Raw genomic sequence first — 19346 nt, 5'->3', positions numbered from 1 at the left:
GTGTCGAAGAGGTGAACATGATAGAAGCCTTAGTTCAGGAGTCATTACCAAACATCTTGTCTGAAGACCCATTAGAAAATTGTCTATCCCATTTTGGTTTAGACTTTGACGACGATAGCACTATTGAACAGGTGAATGCTCTATTAGATTCTACCCCTGTGTTAGACACTGATAGATGGAAAGCTAGGTTCGAACCATTACCAGTTTCTGAGAATACCCTAATTCCTTCTTTAGAAGAGCCTCCTAAGTTGGACCTTAAACCACTACCAGATACCCTGAAGTATGTGTTTTTAGGACCATCTGAGACTTTACCTGTGATAGTAGCTTCCGATTTGGATAGTGATCAGGAAAGTAGGCTAGTAAAAGTTCTTCAAGACAATAAGGAAGCTTTAGGGTGGACTATAGCAGACATTAAGGGTATAAGTCCTACCGTTTGTATGCATCAGATTCATTTAGAAGAAGACTCCAAACCTTCTAGGGAGATGCAACGTCGGCTGAACCCTAACATGAAAGAGGTAGTTCGAAAAGAGGTGCTTAAGTTGTTAGATGCGGGTATTATCTACCCAATTTCAGACAGTAAGTGGGTCAGCCCCGTTCAGGTTGTTCCCAAGAAATCAGGTATCACTGTAGTCCAGAATGATAACAATGAGTTAATCCCAACCCGAGTGACCACGGGATGGCGTGTCTGTATTGACTATAGAAAATTGAACAAGGTCACAAGGAAGGATCACTTTCCCCTTCCTTTTATCGACCAAATGCTAGAGAGACTGGATATAGTTATTATTGCTTTCTAGATGGCTTTTCCGGATATAATCAGATCGTTATTGCCCCAGAAGACCAAGAGAAAACCACTTTTACCTGTCCCTTTGGTACCTTTGCGTATAGACGCATGCCTTTTGGGCTTTGTAATGCCCCTGCGACCTTTCAGCGTTGTATGATGAGCATATTTTCTGATATGGTAGAACGGTTTTTAGAGGTCTTTATGGATGATTTTTCAGTGTTTGGTTCATCTTTTGATGAGTGCTTGCATCATTTGACATTAGTGTTGACTAGGTGTAAGGAAAAGAATTTAGTGCTTAATTGGGAAAAATGTCATTTCATGGTTAAATCAGGAATTGTGTTAGGGAACATTGTTTCTTCAAAGGGTATAAAGGTGGATAAATCCAAAGTTGACCTTATTAAGACTTTACAGGTCCCAAAAACCGTAAAAGACATTAGGTCATTCTTAGGACATGCAGGTTTTTACCTTCGATTCATTAAGGATTTTAGCTTGATTTCTAGACCTCTTTGCAATTTACTTGCAAAAGACGTTAAGTTTGTCTTTGATAATGCTTGCTTAGAAGCTTTCGAGAAGCTTAAGACTTTACTCACTACCGCTCCCATAGTCTAGGCACCTAACTGGAACCTAACCTTTGAGATTATGTGTGATGCTTCAAATTACGCTATAGGCGTCGTGTTAGGTCAGCGTGTTGACAAATTAATTCATGTGATTTACTATGCTAGCAAAACTCTGAATGATGCCCAGTTGAACTATACAACTACCGAGAAGGAACTGTTAGCCATCTTGTTTGTCTTGGATAAGTTTAGATCCTACCTATTAGGTTCTAAGATCGTAATCTATACTGATCATGCTGTTTTGAAATACCTTTTGTCTAAGAAGGATACCAAACCTAGATTGATTAGGTGGATCCTATTGTTACAAGAATTTTCTCTAGACATTAGAGACAAAAAGGGTGCTGAAAATGTAGTAGCAGACCACTTATCTAGGCTAGTTTTTAGTTCCCCTAGTGATTCCCTTCCTATAAGGGATAGCTTTCCTGATGAACAATTGTTCTCTGTTTCCCAATCACCTTGGTATGCAAATATAGTGAATTATATTGTTACTGGTCGAACCCCTCAACATTGGAGTAAACAAGATCGTTATAGGTTTTTAGCCGAGGTTAAGCATTTCTTTTGGGACGATCATTATTTGTTTAAGTATTGTCCAGACCAGATTATTAGGAGATGTGTACCTGAGAGTGACCAGTCCATTATTATTTCCTTTTGTGATGAACATGCTTGTGGGGGTCATTTTAGTGCTAAGAAGACTTCTGCTAAGATATTGCAGTGTGGCTTTTACTGGCCTTCCTTGTTTAAGGACTCCCATAGTCACTGTGTGTCTTGTGATCGTTGCCAGAGGTTAGGGACCATTTCCCGTAGAAATATGATGCCTTTGAACCCTATTTTAGTGATTGAGGTCTTTGATGTGTGGGGCATTGATTTTATGGGTCCATTTCCTAATTCTTTGGGTTATCTTTACATACTTGTCGCTGTAGACTATGTGTCTAAATGGGTTGAGACGGTTTCGTGTAAAACAAATGACCATAGGGTCGTAATTAAGTTTTTGAAAGAGAATATACTTACACGTTTTGGTACACCGCGATCTATAATTAGTGATGGGGGTTCACACTTTTGTAATAGACCGTTTGCTCTATTAATGAAACAATATGGTATTACCCACAAAGTAGCTACCCCGTATCACCCACAGACTAGTGGTCAGGTAGAGGTTTCCAATAGGGAAATTAAGCATATTTTAGAGAAAACAGTTAATCCCAATAGGAAAGACTGGTCGTCGAGGCTTAATGATGCCTTATGGGCTTACCGTATGCATTTAAGACACCCATTGGAATGTCACCCTACCGTTTAGTATTTGGAAAGGCATGTCACTTGCCTGTTGAGTTAGAGCATAGAGCCTATTGGACTATTAAGCAGTTAAACTTTTCACTTGACAAGGTAGGAGCTCACAGAAAGCTCCAGCTCAATGAGTTGGACGAGATTCGTAGAGATGCATACGATACTGCTAAGGAGTATAAGAACAAAATGAAAATTGTGCATGATAAGAATATTTTACGAAAGTCATTTTCTCCAGGTCAAAAAGTTCTTCTGTATGACACTCGTTTGCATCTATTCCCCGGGAAACTGCGGTCCCGGTGGACCGGTCCTTTTGTGGTCCGTACTGTTTTTCCTCATGGCGCTATTGAAATTGAGACATCAGATGGTACTAGTTCTTCAAAGGTTAACGGTCAGAGATTGATTCCCTTTTTAGAGCCTTTTCCTACAGGTGATGTTGAGGAGGTCCCTCTGGAGGACCCTGTTTACCCTTGATTGACCATCGAGGCGATTTGTATGTTGTATACTATTTTTGTCAGTTTTTGGTTTCACTTCACCCAGGTACAATCTTTCCGAACTCTCTCTTTACTATTTCCTCATGTTACTTATATTTTTGGTACTGTTCTTTCATTCGAAACATTGAGGACAATGTTAGATTTAAGTTTGGGGGTGGGGTAGAAACTGTAGAAACTTTTTATTGTAATAAATACACTCCGGGGCCTAGAAATTTATGCATATTAAGGATAACACTAACCAACCTAAGTGGATGGAAGCATTTTGGTTGTAGGAGTTGAGGAACCAATCTGATTATATGGAAACATCTAGAAGAGTCTATTCATAAAAGCACAGAGCTCAGGTGTTAGAAATAACATGATAGTTTTACCATATCTCGTTGATTCCTTTTCACTTTTATTTTTATTTTATTTTATTTTGTTTTTGAACTATGTTACTCTAAGTGATTAGGTGGGGCTCACGATTCAAGTTGTTACCAATACTAGGGTGAATTAGAGTGATTGAGATACCTAAAAAAAGTTGAAAAAAAATTGAAAAAAAAATAAAAAAAATTGAGACCAGACCATTTGACCAAAAGGAATAAATTCAATAAAGTCGACCACGGGTACCCTTGTATATGCCAGTGTGTTGATATTAGGCAGACTAGTACCTCAATCCATTAGGATAGGTTCATTTTGGCGGAGGCCTTAAGACAGATATGGGAAACACCGTTCACTTAGTAAACATCAAAACCATCTACGTTTTTCTATATCTATCTCTTAATCTATCCATGTGATTGGTTTGACTCCGAATATTGATGTCCATAGTGCAACTATCTGAGTAGAGCTCTGTCACTTTATATGAATTTTAGTATGCTTGAGTGCAAACTCGTGTACAGCAATTAGAATTTCGCATCAGGGTATTTCTTCCTGTAGTCAATAAGTATGCCAACCAAGGAGATTCTTTAGTGCTTTCCAAGGTTCTGCTTAGATAGCTAGGGTCTGGAGTATAAAGGTTTTGTGGGTATGCCTCTGGTAAGCCCTCTCGAGATTATAACTCGGCCACTAGGACAACCTAGGGGTTTAAAGGCTTATTGCATACGCTAAATGCAATCGACGATGCCTGCGTCAGTGAGTTAGTATTTTATTTTTCAATTTTATCTTTGCTCGAGGACTAGCAAATAATAGGTTTAGGGGTATTTGATAGACACATTTCTGTGTCTAATTTGTCTCGATTCTATATATTGATAGTGCTCATTTTTGTACTTATTATGGTGTTTTATGTGTGTGTAGGTATTTTTGTCCAATAAACATTTTTGGAAAAATCGACATGCAAAGTTGTTGAAAAGCGCACCTGGAGGACACTTGCTATTCGGACTCTCACTATGGATAAGGGGTACCCTAATTACTAAGGGGCACCCTCAGGACACCCCAAAGGCACCTTCTATCCGCACTCCTACTTTGGATAGGGGGTGACCTTTCTCTTCTCCAGATTTTTGGTGGGAAAAACTGAATTCAAATTGAGTTTTTCAGCGGAACATTCAGGCGAGATTCTGATCGAGTTTTAGGATGAATTCGTGTTTGTTGTGGATTGGGATTACCCTGTTTTAGTCAAACAGGGAAGGTATGAGCTGTAGAATCGAAAAAAAAGGGTCAGAAATCGAGTTTACACAAAACAAAGGCTTGGAGTTTCACGGGACTTGTGAGATTTTATTGATCTGATTTGGAGTGATTCAACTGCATATTCGTGTTGGGATGGACTTCTTAGAGCATAACAGGGGATGTATGTTTATCAAATACGAAGGAATAGGGATGAATTCTTGGATTGAACAAAACAGAGGAGGAGCATTATTATCGGGAATTTTCTTGGTTCTATACATGGGGATTACGTGCAGATAAGGGTAGAAGATCTTCTGTATATTTAGTGCCATCATTGGGAGATTCTTGGACGTCAGATTTAATTTGTAAGACGCATAGAGAAGATTCAGAAAAGGAAATATCTGAGACTTGATGTGAAGGAAAGAGAGGGATTGAATCGAGTTATTTTTGGGTCTATTGCCTATATATAGGTTGGTTGCAGGTCATAGAAGGGTTACACATAATTTGGGGAAGTTTAGAAACAGAACAAATCTAAGAAAAATTCACAGAGAAGAATAGCCGAGCTGCAGTCGAGAGGAAGAAGAACAGAGAACCGTCACCTTTTATTTCAAACTGTAACAATTTGCCAACAACTATTACTGTTAGTATTTCTTTGTAACACTGCTTTCTGTAACAGTGGGTTCTGTAACAATTAAATCTGTTACAAACACGCTGCTTCATACCTTCTTCTCTATTCAATCAACTTTTGAGCAACAAACATGTATTTTGAGCAAGTGATTAATATGAGGAGTTAAACCCCATTGCTGAGGCGATAGAGGAAGCTATTTTTCCAACAAGAAGTGGTATATTCTATTTCATCTATTTATTGCAATTATGATTATGATTATTTGCCTTGAGCTATAATTGAATATGATTTTTACTTGAGTGATTGTGATCTATTTTGATGAAGTATGCTTAGTTTATAGAATTTTGATGCTTCATACTTGATATTTACAATTATTGCTTTTGAAAATCTATTTGTTGCAATGTTTTAGAATCAAATTGAATGAGAAAATTGCATAAATATAAAGATTGGATTAAATCACTTTGAACTTGAAAAAATAGTGGAATCTTAGCCTCAGTTGTCTTTTAATATTGATATCAACTTTGTCAGTGTTTGCTATAATTATTAGTGAGTTTTCTATTTTCGTTTTAGAATTGAAGTCTATATTTTATCCTTCGCAAGTCTGAGAATCGAACCACTTTTACCACTATCTATAAACCACATCACGGGCGTAGTGTACGCCGCACGCTGTAAACCGCCAAACCAATACCAAAGAGCATCCCCCAGTTTGTGAAATGCTTTTGTGTCTCGAGTATTTTCGTGGAAAACATGTAGCATATTGTTTACGTCTGGAAAGTCGAGCTTGGGAGACTTGCCGGCTCGGTGACCTTCGACGGTTGAGATTTTGCATCTTTAGAGGAAAGGTTGATTATTGCAACATTTAGTCTGGTAGCTAGTGCCATGAAGCATGCTCGATATGACCTTAATACCAAACTAGGGCCAAAAGTTAGCTGGTAACCTTGGACGACTAAGCCCTTTACTAGAATTGTCGTAAAATTCGCGTACGGACTCGGATTTTGACGGTCCTCCCCTCCATCTGACAGAAAAAGAATTCTATATCTCCTTCCACGGGAATATTTAGGTTTTGACCTCGTTTGGGTGGTGAAAACATCCCGACAGTAAAAACCAGGAAAAATTCAGGAGGGACGGCGGCATGGTCGACTTGCCTCAGCGCGGAGATGCGGCTGGCACGGCATGCCATTGGCACATGTGGTGCGGCTGGCATGGTTGGCATGCCTTGGCGCGGAGATGTGGCTGGCATGGTTTATCATTGGCACGGTGGTGCAGCTGGCATGGTTGGCATGCTTTGGCGCGAAGTTGTGGCTGGCATGGTTTGTCATTGGCACAGTGGTGCGGCTGGCATGCCTTGGCGCGAAGATGTGGCTGGCATGGTTTTCCATTGGCACAGTGGTGCGGCTAGCATGGTTGGCATGCCTTGGCGCGGTAGCATGAGAATTAGGGTTTGGCATAGATGATGTCAGTCAATGTTAAGGGTTCTGCCGTGGAACATGAACCATGTAAAAAAAAAAGGTACCCTGGTAATTCTTACGTAGGCATGCTGATTGATTCAATAAATGTTCTAATGGTCATAGTGACGTCATGTCAGTTGTACAGTTTTACGATTTTAACCCTAAGCTAAAAACCACCATCAACAACTAGATAATTAAGGATCTATAATTCTACCTGTCACGGGAAAATAATGATTTCACCCTCTGCTGAAAATGCTCTACCGGATTTGGATTTGTTAATTATATTTCTGAGGAAAATGCTAGTTCAGCTACAATTGGGATGGATGATAAGGAACTTGCCGGGAGGACTATTTGATGGTGGTTAAGGAGGTGGTGACTACGGTGTTTACATAACCTCGCTTAATTAGGGTCATGGGTTTTAGAAAGTGGCTAGTGAATAAAATAAAATATGTCATTCTAAATCATATCCAAAATCCCCTGGCCTAATGTTGTAGCGAAGAAACTCCGTCTTAATAATTAGAATAAACTTAAGTAGGGTTAAACTTACTTAATTATCAGGTTATTTTTATCCTTTTAATTGTTTCTTCTTATTTATAAACGGAAATGCTATTCTAAGTCCCGTGCAACGCCTTACTCATCGCCCAAATGACATGGAGAAACATGCTCTAAAAAAACAAAAAACACGTCACTCTTCAACCTTAATCGCGTTTTACCCAAAATTTTGGCAGAAACCCAATTTTCTTTTCATTTTTTAAATTAGAATTGTTACTTTTCTTTTTATGTCCATTTTCTTCAGATCTATTTATCAGGAAAAATTCATATCTTGCTCATGAACAACTCCAAATAATTGAGTTATTTTCTCTTTCATTCCTTAACAGTTTTGATTCTTTTGAAGAGAGGTTTAATATCAAGAATCAAGATGAAGAGAAAAGAAGAAATTTCGTAAAAGATGCAGAAACTTCTTATCGAATTCTTAAAAGATGCAGAAATGGTTACCCATTCTTATCAAAGACTTTGTTTGGTTGTTGTTCTTTTTCTATTTAATCGAACTGATTTAGTATGCTTTTAGTTTGTGTAAATCTTTATGCAATTTGTATGTATTGCTCATCAATCCCTACACTAAGGGTATGTATTGTTCCATAACTGTTTGACAAAGTGTCTCTAACGTATATAAGTAGTCTGTAACATTAATTGGGAAATAGTATTGTAGGGGCGAAATATCGCACAAGGTAAATCTACAACTTCGCCCTAACCAAAACAACCTTAAACACGAAGGTATGATAATTACCAGGAAATTTGGCGCAAAACAATCACACGATAACAGAGGAAGAGCGCGAAGAATAGTTACACGTTAAGATAACGCGATGATCTCTTCACCAGAAGAAGCACGAAGGACTAAACAACAACACGACAGATATATACAATTCTCAAAAGCCTGGTGAATAAGGAAAACTGAAATATAATCAGTCGACAGAGATCTTGCATGTGAATCATAGTTAAGAGCCCATAAATGAGAGAGAGAGATCAGTTGAGATAGAAGGGTTAAGAAAGTTATCAAGAGAGAAAAGAAAGAAGCCATTAGAACTTAGCTTTCATCTCATATTTCTCCAATGTTTGTATACAAACTCGTCTTATAATCAATGTAAGAACACCAGACATTAAATACAAAGTGTTTAAGAAGATTATACTAATGTTATAGTTATGAATAATATCATTAATATTTGAGTTGATCCATATAACTTAAGCTTTGTGTTATTATCATTACAACGGGTGTAGTTGTGGGATTTTCCACAACTACAAGTGCTACCTAAAGAAGGAAAAGGAAAAGGAACAGGAACGGGTGGATGGTAGGGGTGAGCAACGGACGGACGGATGCGGATTAGGGGTCACCCGCAACCAAACCGTCAAAGTTGCGGATTTGGAAAATTGAACCGTGACCGGCCCAATCATCCGCGGATTTGTCCTCTGCGGATCAACGGATTTTGCGGGCCGGTTGCGGATTAACAACGGATTTAATCACAAAAATCATCTAAGCAGCTAAGCAGCATAAGTCACTAGGCAAGCGAATCCTCCAAAAGTTTCCCTATCAGCCATCTAAGCAGCATAAGTCACTAGGCATGCGAAATCCGTAACTAGATGCCGACTGGAAGGGGGAAAATGCTATGTATCAAGAGGTATCAGAAATCCTAAGACTGATTAAACCACAACAGAACAATCCAATTTCAGAAATATGCGTAGTTTGATTAAATACAGGCAATAAATGATCTTAGCATTCATCTGCAAAGAATACTAGTAACGGTTACAAAACCACGTACCCTAAAATTAACCGGATAGGGAGCATGCTGAAGCGGCATTGGCATTTGACTGTACATTCCTCCTCCTCTTCCTCCTCCTCCAACTCCTAGTTCATTGTTAGGATTCCAATGTCTGCCTTGCACTCCAACAACCATTGCTCTCTCAGCTGCATCCATATTACCAGCAAAGTGTGTCAATTGTGATAATACCTCAACAGCAGCGGCAGCAGCAGGGTTCAAACCTGGAGAATCAGAAGATGTTGATGGGTTATCAAGTGGTTGAGTGTAAGGAGGATAATAAGCAATTTGGCTAGCCACTGCTGCTGCTTCTTCTGAGGAAACTCATGGTGGTTGGATAGGAGGAGTATTGTCTATCTGAGAATATGATTGGTGATGATGATGGTAAGCATTTGAATAATCATTAAAATAGAATCAATCCTCAACTACAATTTCAAGCTATTCGTCAACTTCAAACTCTAATTCAGGCTAAACCCATCCCTAACCATCATTCTATGACATCAATTCCATCTTCGAATTCTTCTTTGAACTTCTTATGAAACCCTAGTTCTTAATTTAGGGAAGAACGGAAACCTTAACTCTTTGATTCTTCAATTCATCTTCAGAACATCTTCATATCACTAAATTAATAAACACCACTTCCTTCAAAAACTACCAGAAACTCACAAACAACATTAATTCTACTCGAACTCTAAATTCAGAAAACCCAATTTCTCCGTGGACTTCAATTTCTTAAAGATACCAATATTTAAACTGCATGCAATCATCTCTACCCTAAACGAAAGCAAACCCGTCAAATCCTTAATCAAATTAAATTCATCTCAATCAAAATCCAAAACCGATTATGAAACCCTAATTCATCTTACCGATTATCTTCTTCCAGAACTCGGATTAACACCTAGAGACGACACCTACTTCTTCAATTCATCACGTTATCAAGTAGTCTATGAATCACTCTTCCACTTAACTCAATCCTCTGATTGAATTCGACACAGAGAAAAAGAAGAAGAAAAATAGAAGGAAAGAAATAAGAAGAAGAAGAAGAATGAAGAAGAATGAAAAGAAGAAAAAGAAGAAATTAGAAAGACGATGAGGTCTATTCTGTCCGCAAACTTCCCATATTATCCTAAATACTTTACTAAATTCCCTAATTGTCCTACGGTGCGGATAATCCGCGGTTATCAAATCCCAACCGCAATCGTAACCGCACCGCGTGCGGATTTGAGAATGCACCCGTGTCCGGTCCATAACTCTTGCGGATTGGTTTTCACCCGCAATTTTGCGGACGGATACGGATGAAATCCGCGGTTACGGTTTTTCTGCTCAGCCCTAGTGGATGGGAACCAATTGGACTGGAGCCGCACAAGCTGGGCTTTAACCCCGGAATTCCTAGATAAAGTATATATGTAGCCTCGCCAAAACTGGTACCCCTCGTGGCCTCGTGTCATTCCTTAACCAAGAAGGTAAATTTTTACAAATGTAAACCCAAAAGCGATGGTTGGGTGTGAATAAAATTCATCCAGTAATCGGCAAAATATCCAACGATTCCAAAGGCAGGCCACAATCTCATCGAGATTCAGTTCTTAAAATTGGAAGAAGGGCGTAATACTGAAGAAAGAAGAAGATCTCTCTGAATTCACAACAACAAGAACCAGAGAGAGCGCGATGGATCAGGTTAGTAATATCATAAAAACCCTAGAAAATCTTCATTTCCCGTCTTTCTGTTAATTTCAATTTGATTTGAATCTCTCGTAATTTGGATGTGTTCTATGATTTCTTTGAATTATTAGTGATCTGTTTTGAGTTGATGTTGAAAGATCTGTTTAGTGGAGTTTAAAAACTACTCAGATATAACAATTTGGGAAAATTGAAGGAAACTAGGGGGAATGGAGATTGAAACCCTAATTTCTCCAAGTTTGGGTTTTTTTGTGATTGGAGAGAAGGTGATTATGATGTCCTGGTGATGGGAGGTGTCGGAGGAGTTAGAGAAGTCTGGGGCATGTGGTGGAATTAGATTTGAAGGTGTTGAAAGGAGTTGGAGGCGGTGCAGGGGTATGTGGAGTTGGGTTGGTGGTAGAGTTGTAGAACATGGTGGTGTAATTTGTGCTGGAGGTGCAGAAGATGGTGGTGTAATTGGTGCTGGAGGTGTAGAAGATGGTGACTTAGTGGATGCTGAAGGTGGAATAGGTGAGGGTGGAGAGGTGTGACTGGTGAAGCATAAGGTGGTGTTGTACCTTGGTACTGATGGATGTTGATTTATTGGAGATGGTCGAGGTGGAGGATTTGGTGCGGTGCAAGTGTAAGTCCCAGAGGATTTGGTGCCGTGCAAATGTAAGCCCAGGGGAGGTGGTGGATATGGGATTGTATTTGGTATAATGTGGGATTGGGTTCTGGCGATGGTACTGGATTGGATTTTACGATAACGTGGGATTTCAAGATCAGAACTAGAGAAAGTAACTTGGAATGTAGAGGAAGTATTGGAGGAGGAGGAGGAGGAGGAATTAGAGGTATTGCTGAGATATGTTGTGGAATTGGGGCTGAAAGTGTTGAAAGGAGTTGGAGTCGGTGCAGGGGTATGTGGGGTTGGGTTGGTGCTAGAGGTGTAGACGATGGTGGTGCAATCGGTGCTGGAGGTGTTGAAGATTGTGATGTAATCTGTGCTGGAGGTGGAGTTGGTGAGGGTGGTGGAGCATGAGGTGTATTGGACCTTGGTACATATGGATGTGGATTTGTTTGATGATCTGCTCGAGGTGGAGGATTTGGGGCGGTGCTAGTGTAGTTTCCAGGGGTGGTGGGTGCAAATGTAGCTCCCATGGTATGTGGAGGTTTTTATATGGTACAAGTGTAGGTCCCAGGGTTGGTGGAGGTGTAAGCTTTGGAGGGAAATTGAACTAACTGAGGATGTTGCTATTTGTTGAATTCATTTTTTATTCTTTGTTGAGTGAAATAGTTGAACACACAATTTAGCTAGCACTGTCAAAACCTTAATTTTCTGCAAAACTAGTTTTAGTTTTTAGTCTAGGTCCGTAGGTTTTCTCTCTACACCTCTGCAGTATGAAATATTATAATTCATTATTTTGGTATTAGAATACACTAGCTGAAATTGAATTATTTGTTAAATGAGGAGAGTTTTACTTTCTTTTACAGCCTGCTGTGGAGAATTACGCGAACCCGAAAACATGTTTCTTTCATGTGCTTTTCAAGGTATAGGATTATACCCTTCTTCAATTGTTCGTAAGTTATTTTTGTGGAAATATATGTAGTGTTTGACGGGATTTCTTAATTGTCGTCAGGCTGGAGCTTTAGCATTCTACATACTTTCAGCGCTTTTCTTTAATAGTTTTGTGATCATTTTCGTGGTTACGGTACTACTTGCTGCTCTTGATTTTTGGGTTGTCAAGAATGTCAGTGGACGAATATTGGTTGGTTTGAGATGGTGGAATGAAATCAATGACCTGGGTGAAAGTGTCTGGAAATTTGAGTGCCTTGACCAAGAGGTGACCATTATCTGAGTGGTCCTTGCTTTAGTACCTTGTCTTTTCATTGAGATTCTACTTGTGCATCCATTATTTTGAGTGGTCCTTAACTCGTATTTGGTTGTTTGTTGGTTATAGTCATTGTCTAGGATGAACAAGAAGGATTCATGGCTATTCTGGTGGACACTCTACCTTACTGTAAGTTAAATTTTGCTTCCATTTAGTTGAATGTTATACATTACTCTGAACTCCTACTGCACTACATTGATGGGCATTAAGGTTGAATCTGCAAGCTTCAGAATGACAGACTCTAGTCTTTTCTTATGTACGCTGTTCTAACTGTGCAGGCGGTTGCATGGATCTTTCTTGGGATATTTTCTGTTATAAGATTCCAACCAGATTATGTCCTTGTTGTCGGAGTTTGTTTGACCTTAAGCATTGCTAATATTGTTGGCTTCAGCAAGTGCCGCAAAGGTAAGCAAAAGATTTTCTACACGCCTATCATAAATCTAGCGGTTCCATTTTTTTAGCGAGATAGCTTGTACCCTTTTTTTTCCCCTAAAGTAAGCAAATAGGTAACAGACTAAACATCACAAACCATACTGGTGATTTGAACCATTACATAGTCTGAGCATTATATTTGCCCAGTTCAACTATAGGGAGTGGGTGCACAAATTACAGGAGACAAGTTCTAGGGACAAGGTTAGATAATTTAAACGATCTGTTTTAATTTTTAAGGATAAATGTGGTTCACATAGGTTCATAGTTAACTTTTCCTGAGAAGAAAAACTCTTACCTGATGATCTTTGAGTCACTGACATGTTGCCTTTCTAAATTGAGCTGAGTTGAAATATGTTGCCGAATGGCTTCAAATAAATACTGTCAAACACGCTAGTGTTGGTTTTTGGGCTTTACAGTTGGATATTTTTAAAGTTTTAACAGTTGTTGATTAGGAAATAAGTAGTCTTAAGCTAAAATATCAAACTGAGTTTCTTACAGTCGATTTATGCTCAATTCACCTTTAGTAACTGTCCTTAGGCTATAAGATATGACCCTACGTATTATCTGGATGTTTAAATCTTCAAGGAAGCTAAGCATCTCGGTGTTTTTTTTTTTTTGTTATTGTTTTCGGTCCAGATGCCAAGAAACAGATTCAAGCATTCGCCTCCCAAACAATTGCAAACCGCTTTTCATCAACGATACAGTCAGCATTCAGCGTTATCTGATTCCGTCATCTATAGATAATCAAAATACTACTGGAGCTTGCAAGAGGAGTGGAAAGCGTTTACGTGAATTTTTCGTGTTTCATCACCCTGGTTACCTTGGTGTGTTCTTGCTTAGACTTGTGTAGAAATACATAGAAAAGAAAGCATCATTTTCTGTCTGCTTTCAGTAACTCCAAAAAATAGGATTGAACATTTTATAAATGTGTATGCATTTGGATGTAAAAGATAGTAAGAGTGTACAATTTGATCTCCTAACGATTTTGTATAACTTCTATCATACTCGTATAAACTACTGCCAGCCCTCTTGTTATGTGGAAGTCTTATTCTGTATTCGTCTGCCAGTTTTTCCCCTCCCTTTTTTAGTATTGGGGATTTTTGAAAATAAGTCGTCTAAATTCCCACTTATCCTTGTCCAGGCATGATAAGCAACTCCTTATTACCATGGCAACAAAGTAATTTTTTTTTAACTTTTTCAATTTTTTTTACCAATTACCATGGCATGAATTTGCTTATCATATAGGAGTATATAAAGAATACAAAAAGATGTATTAAGTTTCCTCGAGAAGTCATGTAATAAACTGGGTTCCATTTCACTGAAAGGATATATAGACACGAATTCTTTCCAATCATGCTCAAATCATCCTTGGCACCTATTCTTTCGATCATTCCAATGAAACCAAAATATCCAGTCGCGTGTCTCTCACTTTTTCGTCCATCAGCTGTTCGTGATAATGTCTCAGTAAACGCGGTTGAACCACCACCTCAGTCACATCCAACTTCAGCTTATATTCATCTTCCTTTCTGCAGAAAACGTTGTCATTACTGTGACTTTCCTATTGTTGCTCTCGGTTCATCATCTGCAAACCTACCCGATGACATTGATGATCCGCGCATTCTGAATTATGTTCAACTCCTTTGTCGAGAGATTGAAGCAACAAAGGTTCTGAAATCGGATAACAACTCACCTCTTGAAACGGTGTTTTTTGGAGGTGGCACACCTTCTCTTGTTCCTCCAAGACTTGTTTCGAAAATATTAGAAACGTTGAACTCGAGATTTGGAGTGAGTTCTAATGCTGAAATTTCTATAGAAATGGATCCTGGAACTTTTGATGCACAAAAGTTGAGCGACTTACTGAACCTTGGTGTTAATAGAGTATCTTTGGGAGTTCAAGCATTTCAAGAGGAGTTGTTGAAGGCTTGTGGCAGAGCTCATAGTTTGAAACAAGTGTACGAAGCTATAGAGATTATTGGTTCCTGTGGTGCAAGTAATTGGAGTTTGGATCTTATTTCATCACTCCCTCATCAAACCTCAGAAATGTGGATAGAGAGTTTGGAATGCGCTATAAAGGCAGAACCAACTCATGTCTCGGTTTATGATCTGCAAGTGGAGAAAGGCACCAAATTTGGATTATTGTAAGTATCCATTATCGTCTCTTTAACAGTTATGAGTTTTTATAGCCATTATCCGTTTTTAATGATTTTGAGTTTTGAATCTTAACAGGTATAAACCTGGTGAATTTCCATTGCCAGATGATACTCTATCAGCAGAGTTTTACAAAATGGCTTCAAACACACTCTGTAATAGTGGTTACGATCATTATGAGATTAGCAGTTACTGCAAAAAGGGGTACGAATGCCAACACAATCTTACATACTGGAAGAACGGATACTACTATGCATTTGGTCTTGGGTCTGCAAGTCACCTCGACGGGGTAAGATTTTCACGGCCAAGGAAAATGAAAGAGTACACAAGTTACGTCCAAAATCTGGAAGATGGAGCATTAATTCAGCATGAAAATGGCCAAAAGGATGCCAAGGACTTGGAAATGGATGTTGTAATGCTTTCTCTTCGAACTTCCAAAGGCCTGGACTTGACATCTTTTAGAGAATGTTTTGGTAGTGGTCTTGTCTTATCTCTTTGCAGGACTTTTAGACCATATATAGAGAGTGGACATGTACTTCTGTTAGATGATAAAAGAAGAGTGTTAGTGGCAGAAGAATTCTGGTCAGTGCTGTCTAACGAGAGTAAGATTGAAGAGGAAGTGGCGTTCATTCGACTTAGTGATCCAGATGGTTTCCTACTATCGAATGAGTTAATATCCATTGCATTTGGTGTCATATCCCTATAACGATGATATTGCTGTTGCAGCTCAGATTTTTATTTGTGAATCAAATACTCTTGTAACTATAATACAGTACGCTGGAGTCCAATGGAAAGAATTTTGCTCTAGCAGCACTGCACCATGGACTGCCATTTGGCTTATTTTTGATGTAAGAAAACTCTAGTTTAGAGAGAATACTAGATCTTTCGGTTTCCTATTGGCAGGATTTTTTTAGCTTACCTGTTGCGTCTTTGCCTTGTCTAAAAGCATCTTTATTTGCACACAAGGAAAATTTTACACATCTTGATTAAAACTCAATTGTGCTGTAAAGGTGCTTACTTCATTTATTTTGATCAGTGTGTAGTTGAAGCAACAGTTATAAGGACTAAGAATCGGTCTGGGGACTGCAGGCAAAGTCCATACATGTAGAGAAGGATTGGCATTCTCATCCTTATTCTCTTGTTTGCGTGTTCTTGGCTAGGCTTTTTTGTCAAATGAAGCTACAAATAAACTTGGAAAAAACCTTAATTTCTGGATTAAGACGTACTTTCTGGAGCATTTTTTTCTTCTCATCAATGGATCAGCCTTTTGGAACTTAATTTGCTAGTCTGCCAGGCCTGCGAAAATTTTGCAAGAAATTAAAATAGGTTCATGAGTGCAGTAAGATGGTTTTCACATTGTTTATATGCAATTCTCAGAGCTCTTTAGCACTTATGTTGGAGCAACGTTATTCTTGTTGACATAGCACATCCACTTAATATGAGCTACAGATTACTTGGTTAGTAAACTTGCCACTGTATTTGTTTGATTATTACTTGGTTAGTAAACTTCCAAGCATGATAAGTAACTTTTCTAGGTCCTTCTGCATCATACTAAGAAACAAGTTACCGACCATCCTTGGCACTTTGTCGATTTTTTTTTACATAAATTCGCTCATCATCCAAGCAATTGTCTATTAAGTAAACCCCAGTATCACACTTTAAACATGACTGATGAAAAAAGTAGGAGAGCAACAGTGAGGGGGCGGCAAGCCCATAGTGGACTCAAACTGGCAAATTGCCAACTCCATGGACTTGCCATAATTAGCTTCTTCTATTCCAAGTCTGAAAACAATTTCTAACCCTAGTTGATTTCTAAAGCTAAGACTCTGAATTCGGGTGTTTCGATTAATATAAGAACGTATGCTTCCCCATATTTATTTCTTATACATTACTTGAGCAAGCAAGATTCTTGTTGGCTTTTAAAAAGCGGTAGTACGCACAAAGTTATATAGCTGCCTTCATGGACAAGCAATCAGCATCAGATGAGAGAAGTGAACGGCAACTCCCTGCACCAGCTCCTAAGGAAGTACCTTGCCTTGTTTTTCCACATGGGAAAGGTAGGAAATTTCAGAGTTTTTATAATCCTTGTGAACCCAATAATAGAAGTTGCGTAAAGTCTATGCCAGAGCTTCAAGGAAAAGCATATTATCATAAAAGTTGTCAACAGGGATGGCTGCTTGTAATCGGTAACGTTAAAGACAACGCTGAGTACTCTGTGGCCGACGCAACAAACTTGGATGATTGTTTCTTGTGGAACCCTAAATCATCTGAAACTATTCGTTACCTAGTCTCGATCGCAGGTCTTTTTCAAAAAAATCAGAACGATATTTTATGTTCGATTTAGTGTTATCCTCGCCACCTACTTGTAATCCTGACAATGATGATGGCTGCACGGTATTCCTCATTTTTAGAGGATTACATGATACTGGTGGTGAAGTCAGTACACAGAAGCACATTCTAGTTTTTTTGTCGGCCTGGGGACAAACAATGGAGAACAGCAGAATTGGATCACCGTTCTAACCCCGAGGGCGATGACTCGGAGTTTGTTGATTCCCTGCTTTGCTTTCAAGGTAAGTTATATGCATTCTGTATGGCCGAAAACTGGGTTATAGAGATTGAAATACCAAAACTATGGCATCATTTTGTTGTTGATAAACAAACCCAATTTCTTAAAAAAATCAAGCTAGAGGTTGACAAATTCCCACCACTAATAAGTGGAGGTGAAAGGTACACTGTTTACATGGAAGATTGGGTTGAATCTGGAAATGAAATCTTCTAAGTTCTTTTTACTTGCAGTATTAGAGGTTATAAGAAGGCTGCCACGACATGTATCTTCAAGTTGGATTTCTCATCAATGACTTGGGTTTTATTGAAGTCTTTAGGGGATCATGTTCTCTTTTTATGTACAAACATGGACAAGTTAGACATAGAATCTAGAAAGTGCTATTCAACTTCCAGTGCATATTGCTCAGCAGCTGATATGGGTCTTGAAAGGGGTTGCTTGTTTTATACATTACCCGAGGATCAAACCTTGTACATATTTGATGTTGAAGACAATGCTACTACCGTTGTCATGCCGTGTTTGAAGCTTCCAACTCCCTGGTTCCTTCCCACTTGGATAATGATGCCCACAACTGTAAACAGGTACGCAATCACGTACAAACTACGTACATTGTGTTTAGGGTCCATTCTTATTTGTTAGCTTTTCTAATTATGGATTTTTTCTATGTTGGCAGGCTGCTGGAACAAGGAGAAAAACATCAGACCTTTTAGTAAGCCAAGATACAACTGAAACCTGTGTAGAGGAGGAGAACATGGGCAGGTTTATTAATAGCGCGGGAGAATTAGAAGCATTAAAACAGTGGGATTTTCTTAGTGATTGTGACAGCACTGCGGCGGTTGCAAAATTTATCCATCCAGTGGATTACATTCATTTTCGTGTAGCCTGTAAACAAAACTCTATTTTTCTCCCTGCACTGAATCGGATATCGGCTTCTACAAGGGCCACAGCAACTACATATTTATCTCCATGACTGATTTCGATCTTTGAAGATAATGAAGAGACCATCTGCAATATCGTAGACCCGATGCATAATAATGAAAGGTACCTCATGAAACTATCTGATCAATTTCTTGTAGGTTCCACAATCCGTTTTTCAAAAGATGGATGGCTTCTATTGTCTGACGGGAAAAAAACTGTTTTCTGCTACAATCCCTTGACAAGAGCAATGATCCGTCTTCCGGATTTACCTGGTGATTGTGTACTTGGTGGAATGTCATTCTCGTCAGTACCAAGTTCTCGTGATTGTGTGGTGATCGCAGTCTGCAAATGGTTGCGAAGGGTAGGTGACAATACGAGTGAGTTATCTTTTTTGGTCGTTAGACCGGGAAAGAATGCAACTGGTTGGACTATAAATCGATTCATTTATGACGCCCGCACTGAGCCGTATACTAACAACTTTATACCATGTATTAACAACCCGGTTTTCTACAACGGAGCTTTCTACTGTTTAGATTATAATGGAGTGATAGGAGTTTTTAACATGAAAGGTGATTCCAGTTGGAAGGTATTTTCGAATTCTTTGAGACTATACGGT

General features: G+C 38.9%; 2 protein-coding genes across 2 annotated transcripts; both read left to right on the top strand.

Moving 5' to 3' along the window:
• The first annotated feature begins 10622 nt into the window (after positions 1-10622).
• LOC113332500 (Golgi apparatus membrane protein-like protein ECHIDNA) lies at positions 10623-14143 on the top strand. The gene is made up of 6 exons (XM_026579039.1): positions 10623-10798; positions 12272-12328; positions 12418-12621; positions 12739-12798; positions 12948-13074; positions 13738-14143. Exons 1-6 carry the CDS (start codon positions 10790-10792, stop codon positions 13824-13826), a joined length of 546 nt encoding a protein of 181 aa, XP_026434824.1. The 5' UTR covers positions 10623-10789; the 3' UTR covers positions 13827-14143.
• A 78-nt stretch (positions 14144-14221) lies between these two features.
• Positions 14222-16301, top strand: LOC113332499 (oxygen-independent coproporphyrinogen-III oxidase-like protein sll1917). Its single transcript, XM_026579038.1, has 2 exons — positions 14222-15239; positions 15328-16301. The coding sequence occupies exons 1-2, from the start codon at positions 14455-14457 to the stop codon at positions 15953-15955; spliced, it is 1413 nt and encodes a 470-aa protein (XP_026434823.1). The 5' UTR covers positions 14222-14454; the 3' UTR covers positions 15956-16301.
• The last annotated feature ends 3045 nt before the right edge of the window (positions 16302-19346 follow it).

This window comes from Papaver somniferum, unplaced genomic scaffold (assembly GCF_003573695.1).
Source record: "Papaver somniferum cultivar HN1 unplaced genomic scaffold, ASM357369v1 unplaced-scaffold_131, whole genome shotgun sequence".
NCBI classification, from domain to species: Eukaryota; Viridiplantae; Streptophyta; class Magnoliopsida; order Ranunculales; family Papaveraceae; genus Papaver; species Papaver somniferum.
This window is presented reverse-complemented; position numbering and strand designations above follow the sequence as displayed.

Coding starts and splice junctions, on each gene's coding strand:
- LOC113332499 (XM_026579038.1), top strand. CDS start 14,455: ATGCTCAAATCATCCTTGGCACCTATTCTTTCGATCATTCCAATGAAA. Junction 15,240..15,327: donor GGCACCAAATTTGGATTATT/GTAAGTATCCAT, acceptor GAATCTTAACAG/GTATAAACCTGGTGAATTTC.
- LOC113332500 (XM_026579039.1), top strand. Junction 12,329..12,417: donor TCTTTCATGTGCTTTTCAAG/GTATAGGATTAT, acceptor AATTGTCGTCAG/GCTGGAGCTTTAGCATTCTA. Junction 12,799..12,947: donor GGTGGACACTCTACCTTACT/GTAAGTTAAATT, acceptor CTAACTGTGCAG/GCGGTTGCATGGATCTTTCT.